The sequence below is a fragment of the Hipposideros armiger genome, unplaced genomic scaffold, assembly GCF_001890085.2.
Source record: "Hipposideros armiger isolate ML-2016 unplaced genomic scaffold, ASM189008v1 scaffold_292, whole genome shotgun sequence".
NCBI classification, from domain to species: domain Eukaryota; kingdom Metazoa; phylum Chordata; class Mammalia; order Chiroptera; family Hipposideridae; genus Hipposideros; species Hipposideros armiger.
In genome coordinates this window covers 1058122-1076258 of record NW_017731642.1, presented here as the reverse complement: position 1 = coordinate 1076258, position 18137 = coordinate 1058122, and the positions used below count along the sequence as shown (strand labels likewise).

Genomic DNA, 18137 nt, shown 5'->3' with positions numbered 1-18137 from the left:
GAACAGACCACTTAAAAATGTAGCCCTTCCTCAAACATCCCTCACAGCTTAATACTAGTAACGTAACCCCACCCATCATGTTGGTGTCTTTTGTCAGTCATTCAGTTCTTGTCTGATGCAGTAAACATCCTACAATTACAATGTAGATGAAAAGCAAACCTATCCATGCAAAGCCACTGAAAAATGAAGATCTTGCCAACTTGAAGAAAAAACATCAACAAGGTTAATGCACCACAAAAAATGTAAAAGAAAGTAATTGAAATATTCATGAATTAAAATATTTTGAAAAAACTGATGAAATCTTTAAATATTTGTGTAAAAACGATATTCTATGCAATTGAACAACCAAATCATGAAGTATAGGATGTACTAATTTATCAACCTAAAATTTTGTCAAGAAGGTTATGTAAAAAGTAAATAGCAATTTGATCATTGTTATCCTAGGAATTCAGTTCATAGTTGCCATTATAATCCATATTTTTGTCAAATAAGATAGAGATGACTTATTTTTATGCGTTATTTCCATTTTTCAAGATAAAGTCGCAACTCATGCTATTCCTCACTACCCCCAGACAATAGACTATGAAGATTTTGGTCCTTAATTAACAGTCATTTCCTGGTACTAAGTCTCCTGAAATGATGAACACATTAAAAATACAGATAAATAGGGGTGGCCGGTTAGCTCAGTTGATTACAGCGCAGTGCTCATAACACTAGGTTGACGGTTCAATCCCCACATGGGCCACTGAGATACACCCTCCACAATTAGAATGAAACAACTACTCAGCTTGGAGCTGACGAGTCCTAGAAAAACACACTGTTCCCCAATAAAATTTATATATAAATATATATATATAAAAGATACATATTTTTATCTACTCAGTACCTGCTCAAGGAGACCACCTTTGCCTTAGTAACCCCAGGATACAACAGGTCTGTTCTTGCCTTTTCCTCTCTAGGTCCCCTTTTGTGACAGGAGGAGCAGCTTCATCTTTCAGATAGACAAGATTTTTCTCAAGTTTATTTCTCTGGCAAGGCATATGAAACTTAAATGGAAGCCTTAATAGAATTTTGTCTGGTGATATTAGGTTACTAGGGAAGATTGATTCAGCAGAAGTAAAGGGTCCATATCACCCAGAATGACTTCCACTAACAGAGATTGGCATTATCACCTTGTCAGAGGGTCCTACTTGATCCTAAAACTTATTGGTTTTAAAATGCTTTATTTGTGTAATAACAATTGTAGACCAGATTCATCTCCCTGGTTTAAAAATTACAAATTTACGTTGGTTAGAAGTGAGTAAGTCACTAGCCTTTAAGAAAAGTACTGATGAAATGGCTGGCAGGTATAAATAAAGACTTTCTCTTCTCCCTGACTGAAAAACAGTTCTTTTTTAGTTACCTCAAAGTCAAGATAAATCAGAGGCCAGTAAGAATGATGATTTATACATGACAATTGAAATGTTATGCTTAAAGTCATGTGTAATTTGGATTTACTTCAGTCTAAATGTATTGAATATCCATTGAGTACTGAGAATTCCAGAGCTTTTAAAAGACAGAATTTATATCTATAATGAATCTGTAATTAAGGTCTTTCTCATGTATATATATATATATATACATGTATATATATACATTTTTTCTCTGTTGCATATATTATTATATAATATGCATGTCACCATTATAGAAATTCATTTTCTTTGACCCTGGCCCCAATAGGTCAGATATTATGACAATAATAGATGGGCAATGAGAACAAGAGATGGAAATTCTTTTATGTCATACTTCCTTGGGTCATGGTAATATTACTTCATCTTCCTTTCCCCACATACTAACCTCACCTCAATTAAAATAAAAATTCTCTTATGTTTGGCTTTTATAATATATTCTTAAAATTGATTTTAATTTTGCTTCTAGCAACAGTTGACAGTTCTCTCAGTATTTCTAATTTTGCTTTTGAGTCCTCCTAAGTGGAAATTTTGTGCCAATATCTATAAAAAGCACATGGCATATACGGATGTGTATTTCCCTTCAAGAGACTTTGAAATCAGTCCTGACTCTGTGAATAGTATTTTAAAATCTGAAACAGGCAGAGAGCAGAAATATGAAGAATTTTAACATGTGAAAAGGCCAAGGAGTCTGGACGCGTCTGGATACTTACTCTCTCACATAGCTCTTCAAATGTGCAGTCGGCAACGGTTCCACAGGCTTTATTCAGCCGCAGCTCTCTGCCTTGCACTTTTAGAATCCTTGGTCTAGTTACTATGGGAACATGAACAAAGACTCAATCTTGTCTGGATAATTACTATAAAATTCATCTCTTACAGATAGGAAATGCATAGCTTGATGAATAATAGCACATGATTCAACACATAAATTAGACAAAATGCTGATACAATGACTGCCACTTGAGCGTGGCATCAACCCATATACAGCAATGGAACTTATTAATTGGTCAGTGGAGATTGGGCATTGTGTTCTAAATGTATTCTCTTTCAAGAGAAATTAACTTACGTACAATCATTTTGTTTCTGAGCCAGCTCATCAAACAACTTATCCATGACAGCCTCCACATCAGCTTCACTTGTGCTACAGTGAAAAGAATAATAGAATATGAAATTAATAACACTTGAAGCCAACATCAAACAGCTGCCAGAGCCTGCTTAGCTTTTTGCCCATAAAAAAAGAGAACAGGATGTTATGCTCTAAATACAAACATTAGATTTAGAATACACTTAAAAGCAGAGAATATTAACTCTCAGGTAGATGATTCTGCCTTATTTGCATACACTGAAAGACTTCTGTGCTTCTGGCTGTTTCCAGTAATGAGACGATACAGGCAGAGTAAATCCATTAATACTATGTGTACACAATGAGAAGAAAGGCTCCTGGCTCTCTCTTGCATGCCAAACAAGAGCAAATAGACAAGGCAGTCAAGCATCCAGCAAAGTATCCTTTGAAATCTCTACTGAGAGGGCACATGTGAAATTAAATATTAAAGCTGCTTTTAAAAAAAATCAAGTCAAGTCACTGGCTAAGAGGATCAAACATCCAGAATTAAATTACCAGCTTCGAAATACCAACTTGATCTGCACATCAATAACTTTATCAGACTTTGAGTATTAGGACAATTACAAACCAGTTTCTCTCAAAAGTGTCCTTGCCAGAAATTCAAGGAAACTCTCTCCTTCTATGATGCCTCTCCTTCTATGATGCCCACCATTGCAGCTTCTATGAAATTAGTCTCTTCAAAGAATCTTTTGTATTCTAATTAGAAATCACCATATGGTTTAGGGAACACACATGTATAAATGTGATAATAATATGGCCTTTTTTCCTCTCACCTTTTTTTTCTCCAAAGAGGGGTTGATAAATTAACAGTCAATAAATAACTGGTAGAAGAAACAAATGCTATTAAAAAAAAAAAACTTCAAGTGAAAATGCAAGTCTACTTCAACCCCTCATACAAACTTATACAGGAAGACCTGCCAATATGCTTAATTTTGACACACAAATCACTCTTATCTATGTGTGGAAGCAATTAAACGCAATTCTGGATATCCATCTTAATAAAGTCTTACTGAAAACTAATATGACAAATTATTTTCTCTTTAGCTTAAGCTTAAACTTAACCAAACTAATTTCTCCCTTGAGATAATAATCAGGTGGCAGGGCATTCAACACACAAGCACTTAATTCTTCAACTACTCTATAGAAAATGCTTTTAAAATGCAACAAAGCACACAGTCATCATGAAGGATTTGGAATTGTCATATTCCAAGTAATAACCACTCCACCTCAAAGGATCTTAAAAACATCATTTGCAGCGGTTAACTTTGCAGGGGAAATGTTATTTGACTTATATAAAAAGCCTTGTACAGCATTTGAAAAGAGCCGTATTAAGATAATAAAACGATACTACAGAAAGAGTGATTATAAGACAAAAAACAATTTTAGAGGTACAAAGAAATAACGAGCCAACGTAAATGTCAGTGCCAAGCACAAGCATGTTTAGATGGCTTTGCCCACATCATTCTTGGGAATTCATTTGGAATTGTCTCCACTTTGCAGTGGTGGTGTACATACGCACAACTGATGGAGAAGTGAGCTACTTTTTAAGAGATATAGAAAAGTGAGAGCAATATCAGCCCCCTAGGAAGTCTGCTGGCTACAGAGGTTACCCACTATAGAGGGAGAATTGAATTCTGAAAAATTACCATGACAGAAGACAGTTACATTCTAAAAGCATATTTGGTGAATAAACAATTGCTTACAAACTTCCTCAGCAGTGATTTCTTTTTTACTCAGTGCTCTAACATACTGTAATATTACAATGTGGCCCACTAGACTTTAGTCAGGCCACACCTTCTACGTCATGTATGAAATTACTATATGTGATTTCATTTCTGGTGACATTATATGTGAAATTACACAACTATTTTTATTATAACCATATCTTATAAGAATTCTATTATATTATCATAAACTGTTACTGAGAAGTTATAACATGCAAAATAAAAAAATGTATTGGTGTTAAGTGGCCTAAAAATAAATATTCATAAAAGCAGTTTCTGTAACTTACAATTGAAGACACTTGTTCATCTAGGCCAATTTGCATTTGACCTCAGGGAGTAAGTTCTACTAACCTGCTGGGGACAGGAACCTTGTCTTCATATTGTCTTAAAAGCAAAAGGGGCTAGTGTGTATTTTGGTTTTATTAGATGTATCTGTACTGATAATATAAGAACAAGTAAGAATGATAGGAAATAAATAAATAAGAATGCTAGGAAAGAAATCCTCGTCAGAAAGAAATGCATTCCCAATCCCTTAACAAATGACTTATAACAGTAGTCTTCCCACATTCCACTCAGACTTCAGGTTTCCCTACTCTTAAGAGGATTCATCAATCAGAGTTCAGTAACTTTTTTTTAAGGATGTCAACTAGAAAAGTAAAAGGAAAGCTTAAAACTTACTTATGTAAATTAGCCTAAAAGATTCAGTTTTACTTATTATCCAGGTTCATATCTGGTTTAAATATTTTTGAGTATGTTTGTAATTCTAGTAAAAGTTCTGGATGATTCTTAACTATTTTAATGTGTCATACAGGGAATAACTAAAGCTATCATTTGTTCAGCAACTATTATGTAGCAGTTAATTTACCTAAACCACCCCCACCTCACCATGTAGTATATGTTATCCCATTTTTACAGAAGAGAAAAACTGAGATTCAGAGAACGAAGTCACTTATATAAGATCTGAATACAAAAAAATTAAAATTTCATGTATTACAGAAAATATTATAAATAAAATATACAGGCATTTCAAACCAGGAAATATAATGGCAACATTTATGGCAGACAGTATTATCAAAGTATAAAATACTGCAATAGATTAAAATAAAAAATTGAATACCCCAATAGAAAAATTGTTAAAGGACTTGAACAGCCAAACGCATTAAAAAAAATAGCTCAATAGGCAAGAAGTATGTGTAAAATTGTTCATTCATACTAGTAATAACAAATGCAAAGTAAAGCCATGAGATGCTATTCTTTTATCCAAACTAGCAGAGATAAGGAAAAAGATAAACTGCTCAGAGCAAGCATAGGTATGTGGAAAAAAGAACCCTCTTATTACTACTGCTGGGAGGGGTGAAAAACTGGTACAAGATTTCAGGGCAACCAGAAAATATACAATAAGAATATTAAAAGCATGCATATGGCATCACCCAGCTATTCCACTCCTAGCAATCTCACCTATGGAAATAATAATGGTTAACGACTATAAGGATGTGCACTGTGGCACTGCTAACATCAAAAAAAATTTTTTAAAACCCAAATGTCCAATGATGGGGAATTCGGTAAAGTACATTTGTATACAACCATACAATGGAATATTATGCAGTTTCTGAGCGCAACTTTTCCCTCTTGTCCTGGAATTGCAATTGAGGCCCAAAGTTGATGGCTGTAAGTGCTAAGTAGCCTCAAATTTTAAAGAACACCCCCAATGAGCCACCAATGGCTGGATCTAGACTCCCATCCCAATAGCTAAATGAGAAGGAGAGTCAGCCCTACTCCAAATGCCCCCCTGCCACACATCACAGTGTCTTTATAAGGAGGAGAAAGGGGACCAGGAGTCACTGGCCTTTGTCTCTAGTATTTGTGATAAGAGCCTTGTCCCTCCCTTCCCCTTAGGAAAGAAGAGGGTGACTTACCCGCCCCAAAGGCGGGTGATACGGGGAAAGTTTTCTCTAAGAGAATCACTTGGAAAAATAAGGGGAGTCTAGAGGGAAAAAAGATGGGTGCTGCTTTCCTCAGTTGGATGAGCAGGACTTTAGTAGGCTGGTAAATCGGAACATGGAAGGTGGGGTGCTGAGCCACAACAAAGCAAACCAGTTCTCACCCAAAACCCTCCAAAGGTTTGGCACTACTACCATAGATAAACGTGAAGATTCAGGGTCAGGCTGGAAAGTGTTTGAAAATAAGACAAAGATAGTTCCTTAGATTCTCTCCCTTCACCTGGACAATCCAGATTCCTACACCTCCTCCACTCTAGATGAAAACAGTAAGTTTACCATCGGGGATAGCTTTAACAATGAAGAAAGTGGGAGAGACATTATACCATACTGAAAACCTAGACATTAAACAGTGAAACCAACAGTCCCTCCCTCTTCAGTGTCCAGAACCCTATCAGCCAACCTTCCATCCCAAGAAGTACACAGAAAGATTGGAGGAAAGTGAATAGCCAAAAGAAAGACATGCAGATACTGATATTTGGGGGTTCTTCAATGTAAACCTGACCTGCCACCTTATCATCCTCCAGTGAAGCCCACCAATCAATAAAACCCTATCAATGCACACAAAACTTGCGATTAGCTTTTTATTATTTTTTTTAAAGATTTTTTTATTGGGGTATTGTGGGGAAGGGAACAGTGCTGGGGAATTGGGGGAAGGGGAACAGACAAGTTGCTGTCGTTTTGTTCTTCAGTCAGGTTGTGGAGGACGTTGCTTCACTGGCCTAAGTTGGCACCATCATTGCACGCTTCCGGGGCGAGGCACATCAGTCGCCGGCTTCCGGACGGCCGCTCACTGCGGCTGCTGGCCGCTCACGCTGGCTGCTGGCTACACACGGTAGCCCATGGCAACCCACTGCCACAGGGGCTGCAGCCTACGCCGTGGCCGGCGACTCACGGCAGCCCAGCTCCAGGTTGAGCTGTTGTTCAGCATCTTAGCTGTGGAGGGCAGTGTCACTGGCCCTCATATGTGGGATCCGAACCGGGGCCCTCTGGCATCCCAAGCCAGTTCTTAACCATTGTGCCACTCGGCCGGCCCGCAATTAGCTTTTTAATGCCTCATTCTTAAGTGTGAGTGGACAACCAAGTATTTCTAGGCATTTAAGTAAATTCTCTAGGATAGAAGATAAATATCAAAATAAATAGAAGAAAAGATCTTGGAGGAAGCAAAGAAAAAATAGATACCAGAAGAGGAAAAATATACTGTACTATGCCTAGAGAGAAAAGAATATTTCATCCATAAAACAAGGAAGGATGCTGTAAACTAAAAGAACAATTTAGTGCATAGGAAAGAGCTCTACAAATGACTACTAAACAAAAAATTTAGGAAAGAAATTGGGAGAAAAAAATTGAAGTAATCTTTCAGAAAATAGAACAAGAAGAAAACAGAAAATAAAAGGATTAGGTCAATGCAGAAGGTTCAATGTCTAACCAGAATCCCAAAGACTGGAGAAAAACAAATGAGAAAAGAATAAAAGAAAAACTAAAATTAAGTTTCCTAGAACTGAAAGACATGATTATCTAAGTTAAAAGAGGTCGATAAACTCTCAGCACAAAGAAATGGGGGTGGGGGTGGGGGGACAAGGGGACAGGAAGGGGAAGCTCTGTTCCAAGGCACAGAATCATGAAATATCAGGAAATCAAGAATAAAGAAAGAATATCCTAAAAACTTCAAAAGGAAAAGACAGGACAAATACAGAGGGTGCCAAAAAATGTATACACATTTTAAGAAAGGAAAAAACTATATTAAAATTGTAATACTCAATGTATACCAATAACAAAAGATGAATGAATACAACTCACATTTGACTTCTGCAATTATAAGAGGAGCTCAAAGTGGTTACCATCAGTTTTTTCCTTTTTTAATACAGCATTTTTCCTTTCCTCAAATGTGTATACATTTTTTTTGGCACCCTCTGTATAAAAGGTCAAGAATCATTCTTATAAATTCACATCAAACTTTGCAACAGCAATAATGGAGACTTGAAAATAATGATATAGTGTCTAAAATTTTCTAAGGAATATTATTGTCAAACTATCCATGTCAAACCTATTAATCAAGCAAAATAAAAGCATTTTTTGGATAGATGAAGCCTCAAAAAATATAGTTCCCATGAAGCCTCTCAGAAAGATACTAGAGGGTCTGCTCTATCAGAACACCACGGTTCTGCTTCTAACAGGACCAGGTAAGCTCCGCCCTAACTGGTCCTCCTGCTGATGGCAGCTATAAACTCTGCACAAAACACAAAAACAAGGTGACCTGAAGGCATTGCACGGTGAACAGAAGAAGGCAGGGTTTGGAGGGAGCTAACACTTGGGAGATGGGAGAAACATGGGGTGAGTTAACTATTTTTACAGATTTCGGATTGAAGACAACAAAGTCAGTACTGCTTATGGCACCTAAAATTCCCATAGAAACCCTGCATCCCCTCTGCCATGAAGAACCAGAGGGGTGGTGGGGGCCCTGCTGCTCAGAGCTGGCGTCCCAAGCCAGCTCTTAACCAACGCGCCACTCAGCAGGCCCAGAGCTCGCACTCTTGAGCGAGTTCTTAACCAACTGAGCCACTCGACCGGCCCTCTATTCTTAATTTTTTGAGGAACATCCATACTGTTTACCATAGTGATATACCAATTTACGTTCCTACCAGCACTGTATGAGAGTTCCTTTCTCTCCACAGCCTCTCTAACACTTGTTATTACTTGTCTTGTTGATAATAGCCATTCTAACAGGTGTGAGGGTGGTATCTCATTGTGGTTTTGATTTGCATTTCCCTAGCAAAGTTGAGCATATATCTGTTGTCTGTTTGGATGTCTTCTTGGGAGAAGTGTCTGTTCATGTGCTCTGCCCATTTTTTAACTGGATTGTTTGTTTTTTTGTTGCTGACTTATATGAGTCTTTACATATTTTGGCTATTAGCCCCTTGTCAGAACTATCTGATTTAGACTTTTGGCAGTAGAAAACATTAGAAGAAGGAAACAACACACAAATAAATGCAAAATAAAATTAGTTTAAAATTTAAATACCTCAAATATTTAAAATGTAAAAGTTATCGTTTTTTAAATTAAAGGTTTTTTAAAATACAAGATTTAGTTACATTATGTAATAGTCTTGCTCTTAGCTGGTTGACAAACATTCCAGACACAGGAAAATGTCATTTTGCACTGACATTGATCAAATCTCTAAGAGTGTGTCCTAAATCATTTTCAAGTTGGGTGTTAGAATACATATTGCTTCATATAAGCTCATTTCCCTAGTTAATAGGAGTCTGGCTTCATTTACTCAATATTACCTCCTTAAAGGCCCTATAGCCAAATACAAGCTCACTGTGGGTTAAGGCTCCAACTATGAATTTTGTTTTTTTTGTTTTGTTTTGTTTTTTTAGCTGAGCCATCCTGCTACCTGTTGGCAGCTCAGCGGCTGCTCAGCTCGGGCTGGACTCGAACCGCTGTTGCTCAGAGCTCAAACTCTTGAGCGAGCTCTTAACCAACTGAGCCACTCGGCCGGCCCTCCACCTATGAATTTTAAGGGGACACAATTCGGTCCTTAACAATGAGCATTTGTATAGTTTATACTTTGGGGTTTCTATGAATAGTGCTACTATGAACATTTTAGTACATGCCTTTGGTAAACTTATGTATACATGTCTGTTGGGTATATAACTAGGAATAGAATTTCTGCTCATAGCATAGACCTATGTTCAGCTTAACAGATACTGTCAAACTGGTTTCTACAGTGGTTGTAGCAGTTTACTCTCAAACCTGCAGTTACAAAAACTTTCACTAGTTCTACATTCCTACCAGTGCTTTGTATTTTCCATGTCTTCTTCCACTTTAGCGATTATGGTGGATGTACCATATGTGATTTTAATGTAAGTTGCCTCAAATTGTTTGGGAAGGGGGGGGCATAAAAATTACATATTTAATTTAATTAACGCAATAGTTAATCCAGAAGGATTTTCTTAGTAATATGTCATTATGATATACATAAAAATTTTAAATCCATTCTTCAAAACACCTAAAATCTCTTGACTTTTTTAAGTAGGAAATTTCAAGATACAACATTATGGTAAAAATTTCAGGCAGAGAAATGCTTTTAGCTTCAAAACAGGAAAAAACAAATAATGGTATTTTTATAATAGAGAAAACTGGAGTAACAGATGTGAATCTATGACTCCAGGGCCCTCTTGTCAGTTTTCCAGTAAATAAGACTAAATATCTATACTCAGAAATATAACCAAGCCTGTGAAGCTCTAAAGAAGACTGAGGGTCAGCTAGTTTAAAACAACAACAACAACAAAAAAAAACCAAGTGTTTGGATACAAGACCTCAGGTCAGCAATAGACATATTCAGGAAACAAATGTACCAAAAAAATACACAAGGATATAGATTATAAAAAAATATAAATAGCGATTCAAATTAGACTCAAATTACAAACATAAATGAAAAATATTCCAGGCTAAACAACAGAATTTGAGGAAGGGACAAAACCTGGTAGTCAACAGCAGTTGCATAGAAAAGTTGCAGCCTAAAGATGGCACTACGTTAAACATGATTTTTTCAGTGTAAAAATGAGCTAAATTCAGAATTTTCTTTTGCAGCTACAAGAATATGTCACATAGCATGGAAGGAAATGTTCCATTCAGCTTTGTGCTGTTCCATTTTAACCAGAAAGAGGGATATCTTAAGGAAGGGTGACTTGGGTAACATCAAAACGATGAGGAGAAAACACAGGAATTAAGCCCAGATGCTATGAATTGTATCTCCTTTCTTTTCAGGAGGGGAGACAGAAACATAAGCTTCTACAACTGAGTAGGGCTAAAGAATTTAAGTGACTTCCTTTAATTCTGGATAATTGCTCCACTGGGGGGATGCTACTGTATAGTAGTCCTTTGTGCAGATAAGATGCAAAACAGAAAATCTGCCCAGAGATAATCAAAAGAGAATTATAGTCATTGCTGAAGAAGGAGCAGTCACTCTTTTCAAATGCTTTTTGTTGGGAGTTGGGATGTCGGGGGCCCAAGCAAAGAACAAGCTCTTTTTCCTTTATCTATAATGCCGTGGTAAAATCCACCCATTTCATTGCTTCTGTCACCGTTTGTAAAGCTCAAAAACCTCAGTGGAGGGACAGGTCTCTATTTTCTGTTGAGTAGGACCACTGTGTCTTTAAGTCAGAAAAGCCCTGGAATCAACCACTATTTCATTGCCAGGAAATTTCACATCAACTTGCACAGAAACCCTGTAAGTACAGTACCCTGGATTAAAAGCCTGATTCCTTCAGAAATATGAGAATCATGATTTATTTTTCCATATTAAATTAGTAAACAGAGACGAAAGTAACCAGTCATTCGAACATTTTTTTTTAGTCATTCCAATTTTGAGAAGATTTCTAAAGCTGAAATCAGGCATTCAACATAAAACTTAGACTAAAAAAATAGAATACGTAAAAAAAAAAAAAAAGCCCTTATTATTGCTGGATCAGTTGAAATTCTCAACAAAAATTCCCAAACAAGTGGAGGTTTCTAGAAGAGGGTCACACATTAATTTAAATGGAAATTAATTTTTTCAAGAACCTCCCACTTCATTAGGATTGACTCAGGGGAACAGAATGCTACCCACACTTTGCCCCTTCATCCCCTTTTAAAAATCAACAGCTTGTTAAGGTATCAACAAGTAGAATAGGTTTGGCTTTCCTTGGTCCCTCTCTCTCCATGTTCTCTATTCTAGAGAGCCAACACTGATTCAACGAAGGAGAAATTTCCCCTTCCTCTTAGCGTTCTTGTGCCAAATTTCCCTGGCAGTGAGCCTTCTCACTCTACTGATTCCTTGTGCATTCATGCTGTACAGCTCTTTGTGCTCATACCAAACATAATCTGGGGCTGGAGGCAGGTCCAAGATTAAGTTGGTTTATACTTGCCTTAATATAAAACAGACTTGGTTGCATTTCAAATCCTGTAGGCTTGTTTTACATAACGGAATCAGTTGTTAAGATGGATTTTGTCCTAGTATTTATCTTCTTCTCAATCACTCAAAGGCTTAATTGACTGTTCAGAGATCCATTTCAGTCTCTAAATTTCCCACCCTTCTCAATCACCTGGAGAGTAACTTACCTGGGTCCATTAATCTTGACCCGTGTATAATGCAGAAGGTGGGATATAGCACCTTTTGCTCTCAAATTCCAGACCTTCACCCCCTCTTCTCAGCTTCAAACTCCATATAAAATTTCTATCAAATTTATATATTGCATTTCCCCCCAAATAAATCAGTGATGTAATATGTAGACTTGCAAGTTGGTAGATCCAAAAATATTCCTTTTTCATAAAATTTCAGAAAGGTTAGAGTGATTGAAGATGTTTAAAAATAAATAAAAATGAAAAAGAAGCTAAAGAGTAAGAAGCTCTAACTCTTCTTCAAGGAGAAGAAGATGGTCATATCCACCTGGGAAAGAGAAGCCAGGGAGATTTAATAGCTAAATAAGGTACCAAGCAAGTAACTAAAGACCTAGGACTTTTGCCAGATCAGCTTTTCTAACATTGAAGATTGACCTTTAGTTATAAATGTGGTCTATTTGAAGATGAAATAAAAAGAAGATAAGAATTCTAAGGCAATCTAAAAACTTTATTCTGTACTTTTATATGTATAAGTATACATATTATCTACTCTTGTACATGTTGGGTATATACCTTATTTACGCGTTACTCGATGAATATCTCCATACAGTTGAATATTTTGTCAATGTGTTTAGCTAGAAATGGTGGGCCAGCTCTATTCTGGTCCTGTCTGGCCTGCTGGAAAACACTGAGATATGCTATTGTTGAATTACACTTTTATAAAGGGATAGAAGATAAAAGGTGTGCTGAGCTGACTGATGGAGCCTGATATCGAAATCTGTATGAGATGAATTTCTTTCACTGCTGAACCACTTTTTCGTGGTGTTTTAAATAGTTTCAAACCCTTAAAATTAATTTTAATTCAGAAGTCCTTGAGTGAATACAAAAGTAAGAGATATTTAAATGTGAATCTAAAGTATGTCAAATAGGTAGACAAAATAAACAGTCTACTTGACTATGCCCAACAGGATATAAAGTAGAAAGTTGTGTTTTTTAAAGTAGAAAATTTTTGTTTTACTAACATATAGGTATAAGTTTGCAATGTCACAGAGCCTTGCTCATTCATAAAATATCAACAAGCCTTCTGATGAGAAAAATACTACTGTGCATCTCCTTTTGAGAACCAACTATAGTTCTTTACCATAGTGCCCTTTTTCCTACAGGTGGCCTCAGAGGACAGATTCATCACCATTACTGACCTTTGAATTCCCAAAACATATAGCAACATACAATGTTTCATTTTGATTTTCAGCCATTTCAGCCATTTCTATACTTCTTACAGAGATAAATACTTCTTCTAAAAAAACCCCAAAAATATATAATGAAAAAAATCATTAAAAGAATTAACATGTTACATTAAAAAACATTCACTTATATGTGGAAATTAAACAGCACACTCCTAAATAACCTATGCATCAAAAAAAGAAATCAAAATGGAAATTAGAAAATACTTTGAGACTGGAAATGAAGACAAAACACACCAAAACTTATGGGATGCAGCTAAAGTGGTGCTTAGAGGGAAATTTATAGCTGTAAACGCATACATTAAAAAAGAAGAAAAACCTCAAACCAGCAACTTAACCTTCCACCATAAGACTCTGGACAAGGAAAACTAAACATAAAACAAGTGGAAGGAAGAAAATAATAAGGATTAGGGTGGAAGTTAATGAAATAGAGAATAGAAAAATACAGCAAATCGGGCCGGCTGAGTGGCTCAGTTGGTTAAGAGCTCGCTCAAGAGTTTGAGCTCTGAGCAACAGCGGTTCGAGTCAGCCCGAGCTGAGCAGCTGTGAGCTGCCAACAGGTGGCGGGATGGCTCAGCTAAAAAAAAATATATATATATACAGCAAATCAACAAAATCAAATGTTGGTTCCTTGAAAAGGTGAACAAAATTGACAAACCATTAACTAGATGGACCAAGAAAAAAAGAGAAGACAAAATTACCAAAATCAGGAACGATAAACAGAACATTACTTCTGACCTTATAGAAATAAAAAGGATTTTAAGGGGAAACTATTAGTAAATGTATACAACAAATTAGATAACCTAAATGAAATGCACAAATTCCCAAAAAGACACAAACTACTGAAACTGACTCAAGAAAAAAGAGAAAATCCAGAGATGGAGGAAACACTTCCCAACTCATTCTATCAGGCCTGTATTACCTGACAAAAACATCACCAGAAAAGAAAACTACCAACCAATATCTTTTATGGATATAAACACAAAAATACTAGCAATCCAAATCCAGCAACATATATAAAGGATTCTATACTATGACCAAGTGGGATTTATCCTAGAAACACAAGTTGATTTACAATCCAATAATAAAAAGACAAAGGACACAATTTAAAAATGTGCAAAGTATACGAAGACCTTTCTCCTAAGAAGATATACAAATAGTCAACAAGCACTCAAAAAGATACTCAACATCATTAGCCATCAGAGAAATCAAAATAAAAACCACAATGAGATAGTATTTCACACTCACTAGGATTTTGTTTGGGTTGAACTGTGTTTCCCCCAAAAAAAGATATGTAGAAGTCCTAACCCCCAGTACCTCAAAATGTGTCCTTATTTGGAAGCATGGTCATTATAGATGTAATTAGTTAAGTAGATAGGCCCCCTTAATTCAATATGACTAACATCCCTATAAGAAGAAGAGAGAGGCACGTAGGCAGATGGCCATGTGATGACAGAGGCAGAAATTAGAGTGACACATCTACAAGCCAAGGAATACCAAGGGTTGATGGCAAACAACAGACGCTAAAAGAGGCAAGGAATGCTTCTCCCCTAAAGGTTTAGAGAGAGCATGACGCTGCCAAAACCTTTATTTTGGATTTCTGGCCTCCAGAACTGTGAAACAACAAATTTCTGTTGTTTTAAGCCATCCAATTTGTGGTACTTTGTAACAACATTCCTAGGAAACTAATGCAGATGGTTATAATAAAAAATAATAATAACAAGTGTTCACACAGAAGTGGAGAAATGGGAACCCTCATACACTACTGATGGGAATATAAAATGGTACAGATGCTTTGGAAAACATTCTAGACGTTCCTCAATTACCATACCCAGAAATTCCACTCCTAGGTTCATACAAGATAAATAAAAATATAAGTTCACACAAAAACTTGTACAAGAATGTTCAAAGCAACATTATTCACGATAGTCAAAACGTAGAAATAACCCATATGACCATCAGCTGATGAATGAATAAAGAAAAGTTGTATATCTATACAATGGAATGTTATTTGACAATAAAAAGGAATGAAGTACTACATGCTACAACATGGATGAATCCTGAAAACGTTATCTTAAGTGAAAGAAGGCAATCACAAAGGACCACATCTTGTTATAATCCCATTTATATGAAATGCGCAGAATAGGTGAATCTATCGAGACAGAAAGTAGACTAGTAAAATTGCCTGAGCTGGGTGTGGGGTAGGGGTAGATGTGGGGAGAAGGAAGTGATGGTTCAGGGATGTGGCATTTCTTTTTAGGGTGATAAAAGTGTTTTTAAATGGATTGTGGTAATGGTTGCACAATTCTGTGAATATACTAAAAGTCAAAATGAATTATGCACTTTAAAAGAAGAAATTATATAGCATGTGAATTTTATCTCAAAAACACTATTAAAAATAAGTATAATATCCTTATCGCACCTAACAAAGCTAACAATGTTCTCCAGCGTCATGACATACCAATTACTGTTTGCATTTCTCTGATTCTCTCATAGTTTTGGTTTTGTTTCTGTTCTTACAGTTTGCTTAATTCAGGTTCCAAATACACTGCAACTGGTTGATATGTTCTTTAAGTCTTTTTTAAACTATAGGTTCCCTCTCCATCTCTCTCTCTCTCTCTCTCTCTCTCTCTCTCTCTCTCTCTCTTTCTTATTTATTTGTTGAAAAGCAATTTATTATAAATTTATTCATGTAATCAAAAAAATTTACAGTCTACTTTTGATGAATATACTCCTGTGATGTCATTTAAAATATTCCATTGCCCCTAATATTTCCTGTAAATTGATCAAATTCAGGTTCCATTTCTAGAGCAATTATCATAGAACTTACAATCATTAACCAGATCCAAATTATGAGTGTTTTGCAAAATGGTGATACAGTAAGTCCCCGACTTCCGGAAAAACGATCGTAAGTTGGATTCGTTAGTAAGTCCGACAAATGAGTTTTATACACCTTTGACGCTTCCTGGTAGTCCCCTCCACATCACCACTGCTTTTCCTCTTGCTTCCGGACTTCCTGGGCTCTGATTGAGCACTGTACTATTGTACACTATCGCACTGTACAGTAAGCACACAGCAGCACAACTGTGACAATGTCCGGCAGACACGGTGAGCTACTTCCGTGATTTGTTCACATCTACAAATGTTTGTAATGCGAGGTCTGTTCATATCTGTGAAAGTTTGCAACTCGAATGTTCATAAATTGGGGGCTTACTGTATTCTAAACCTATTCTAATTTTCTCATTCTTTTTTCATTTGATATCTAGAAAACTTCTATAAAGATAAGATTTCCTTATCCACTACTTTTTGTTATACTAAGGATCGGTTCTTTTAAAACAGGCAGGGAAAAAACTTGATTCTTTCCTTTCATTTACCAGTTTTTAGGACTATGGATTGGAGAATTCCACTTTGGGCCATGATGGAGTAACAGGGCCCGGATATGCCCTCCTTTTTAAAACAACTACAAATTGTTTAAAATATATGAAACAATAGTTTTCACACATTGGGTAACAGGAAGCACAGGATAGTGATCCCCAAGGGTAGGGAAACAAATGAGGTGAGCCCCAATTTACTATCTAGTGAGAGTTTCCAGCCTCTAGGAGAAGGAACCCAGCCAGGTGCCAAGTTTTACAGAGAGAAAAATACACAAATCCATAATTATAATTGGAAATTTCAACACCACTATCTCAATAATTGATAGAAAAAGAAGGGGGAAAACATCAGTAAGAGCACAGGAGGCTTGAACAACACTGTCAACCAACTTGACCTGAATGACATTTAAAGAACAAACACTCTACCAACAACAGCAGAATACACATTCTTTCCAAGTATACAAGAAACATGTTCCGAGATACATCATATTCTGGGTCATAAAACAAGTCTCAATAAATTTAAAAGATTCAAACCATATAATATAGGTTCTTTGACCATAATAAATTAAATTTGGGAATCAGTAACTGAAAGTATATAGAAAAATCAGCAAATGTTTGCAAACTGAACAACGAATAACCCATGCATCAAAGAAAAAAATCACAAGAGACAATAAGACATATTAAAATGTATGAGATACAATTGGAATTCGTACTTAGAAGAAAATGTATAGCATTAAAATACTCATGTAAGGAGAACGGAAAGGTTTAAAAACCAAGGACTTAGGTTTCTATCTTTAAAAACTAGAAAAAGAAGAGTAAATTAAATCCAAATTTAATAAGAAAATAAATAATAAAGAGAAGTACGCATAATTCAATGAAATAGAAAACAGAAAGCAGTAGAGAAAATCAGTAAAACAAAAGCTGTTTCTTTGAGACCAATAGAATTAATAAAACCTTCACTAGCGTGATCAGAAAAAACCATAGATTTTGTACCTTTTTAAAAAAAAAACTCTTCATTATGGAAAACTGCACATAAATATACATGTAGAGACAATAGTCTAATAAGCCTGGTATAACAATCACCCACTCAATACATGGCCAGTCTGGTTTCATCTATCCCTTCCC

At 36.1% G+C, this 18137-nt stretch overlaps 1 protein-coding gene across 1 annotated transcript in view; it reads right to left on the bottom strand.

The window, feature by feature from the left end:
- Nucleotides 1–18137, bottom strand: part of AFG1L (AFG1 like ATPase) — a 160183-nt gene that overhangs the window by 33202 nt on the left and 108844 nt on the right. The window contains exons 8-9 of the mRNA XM_019658969.1: nt 2519–2589; nt 2162–2262 (exon numbers count right to left, since the gene is read on the bottom strand). Of these exons, the coding sequence (XP_019514514.1) occupies nt 2162–2262; nt 2519–2589 (172 nt within the window). The remainder of the gene's footprint in view (nt 1–2161; nt 2263–2518; nt 2590–18137) is intronic.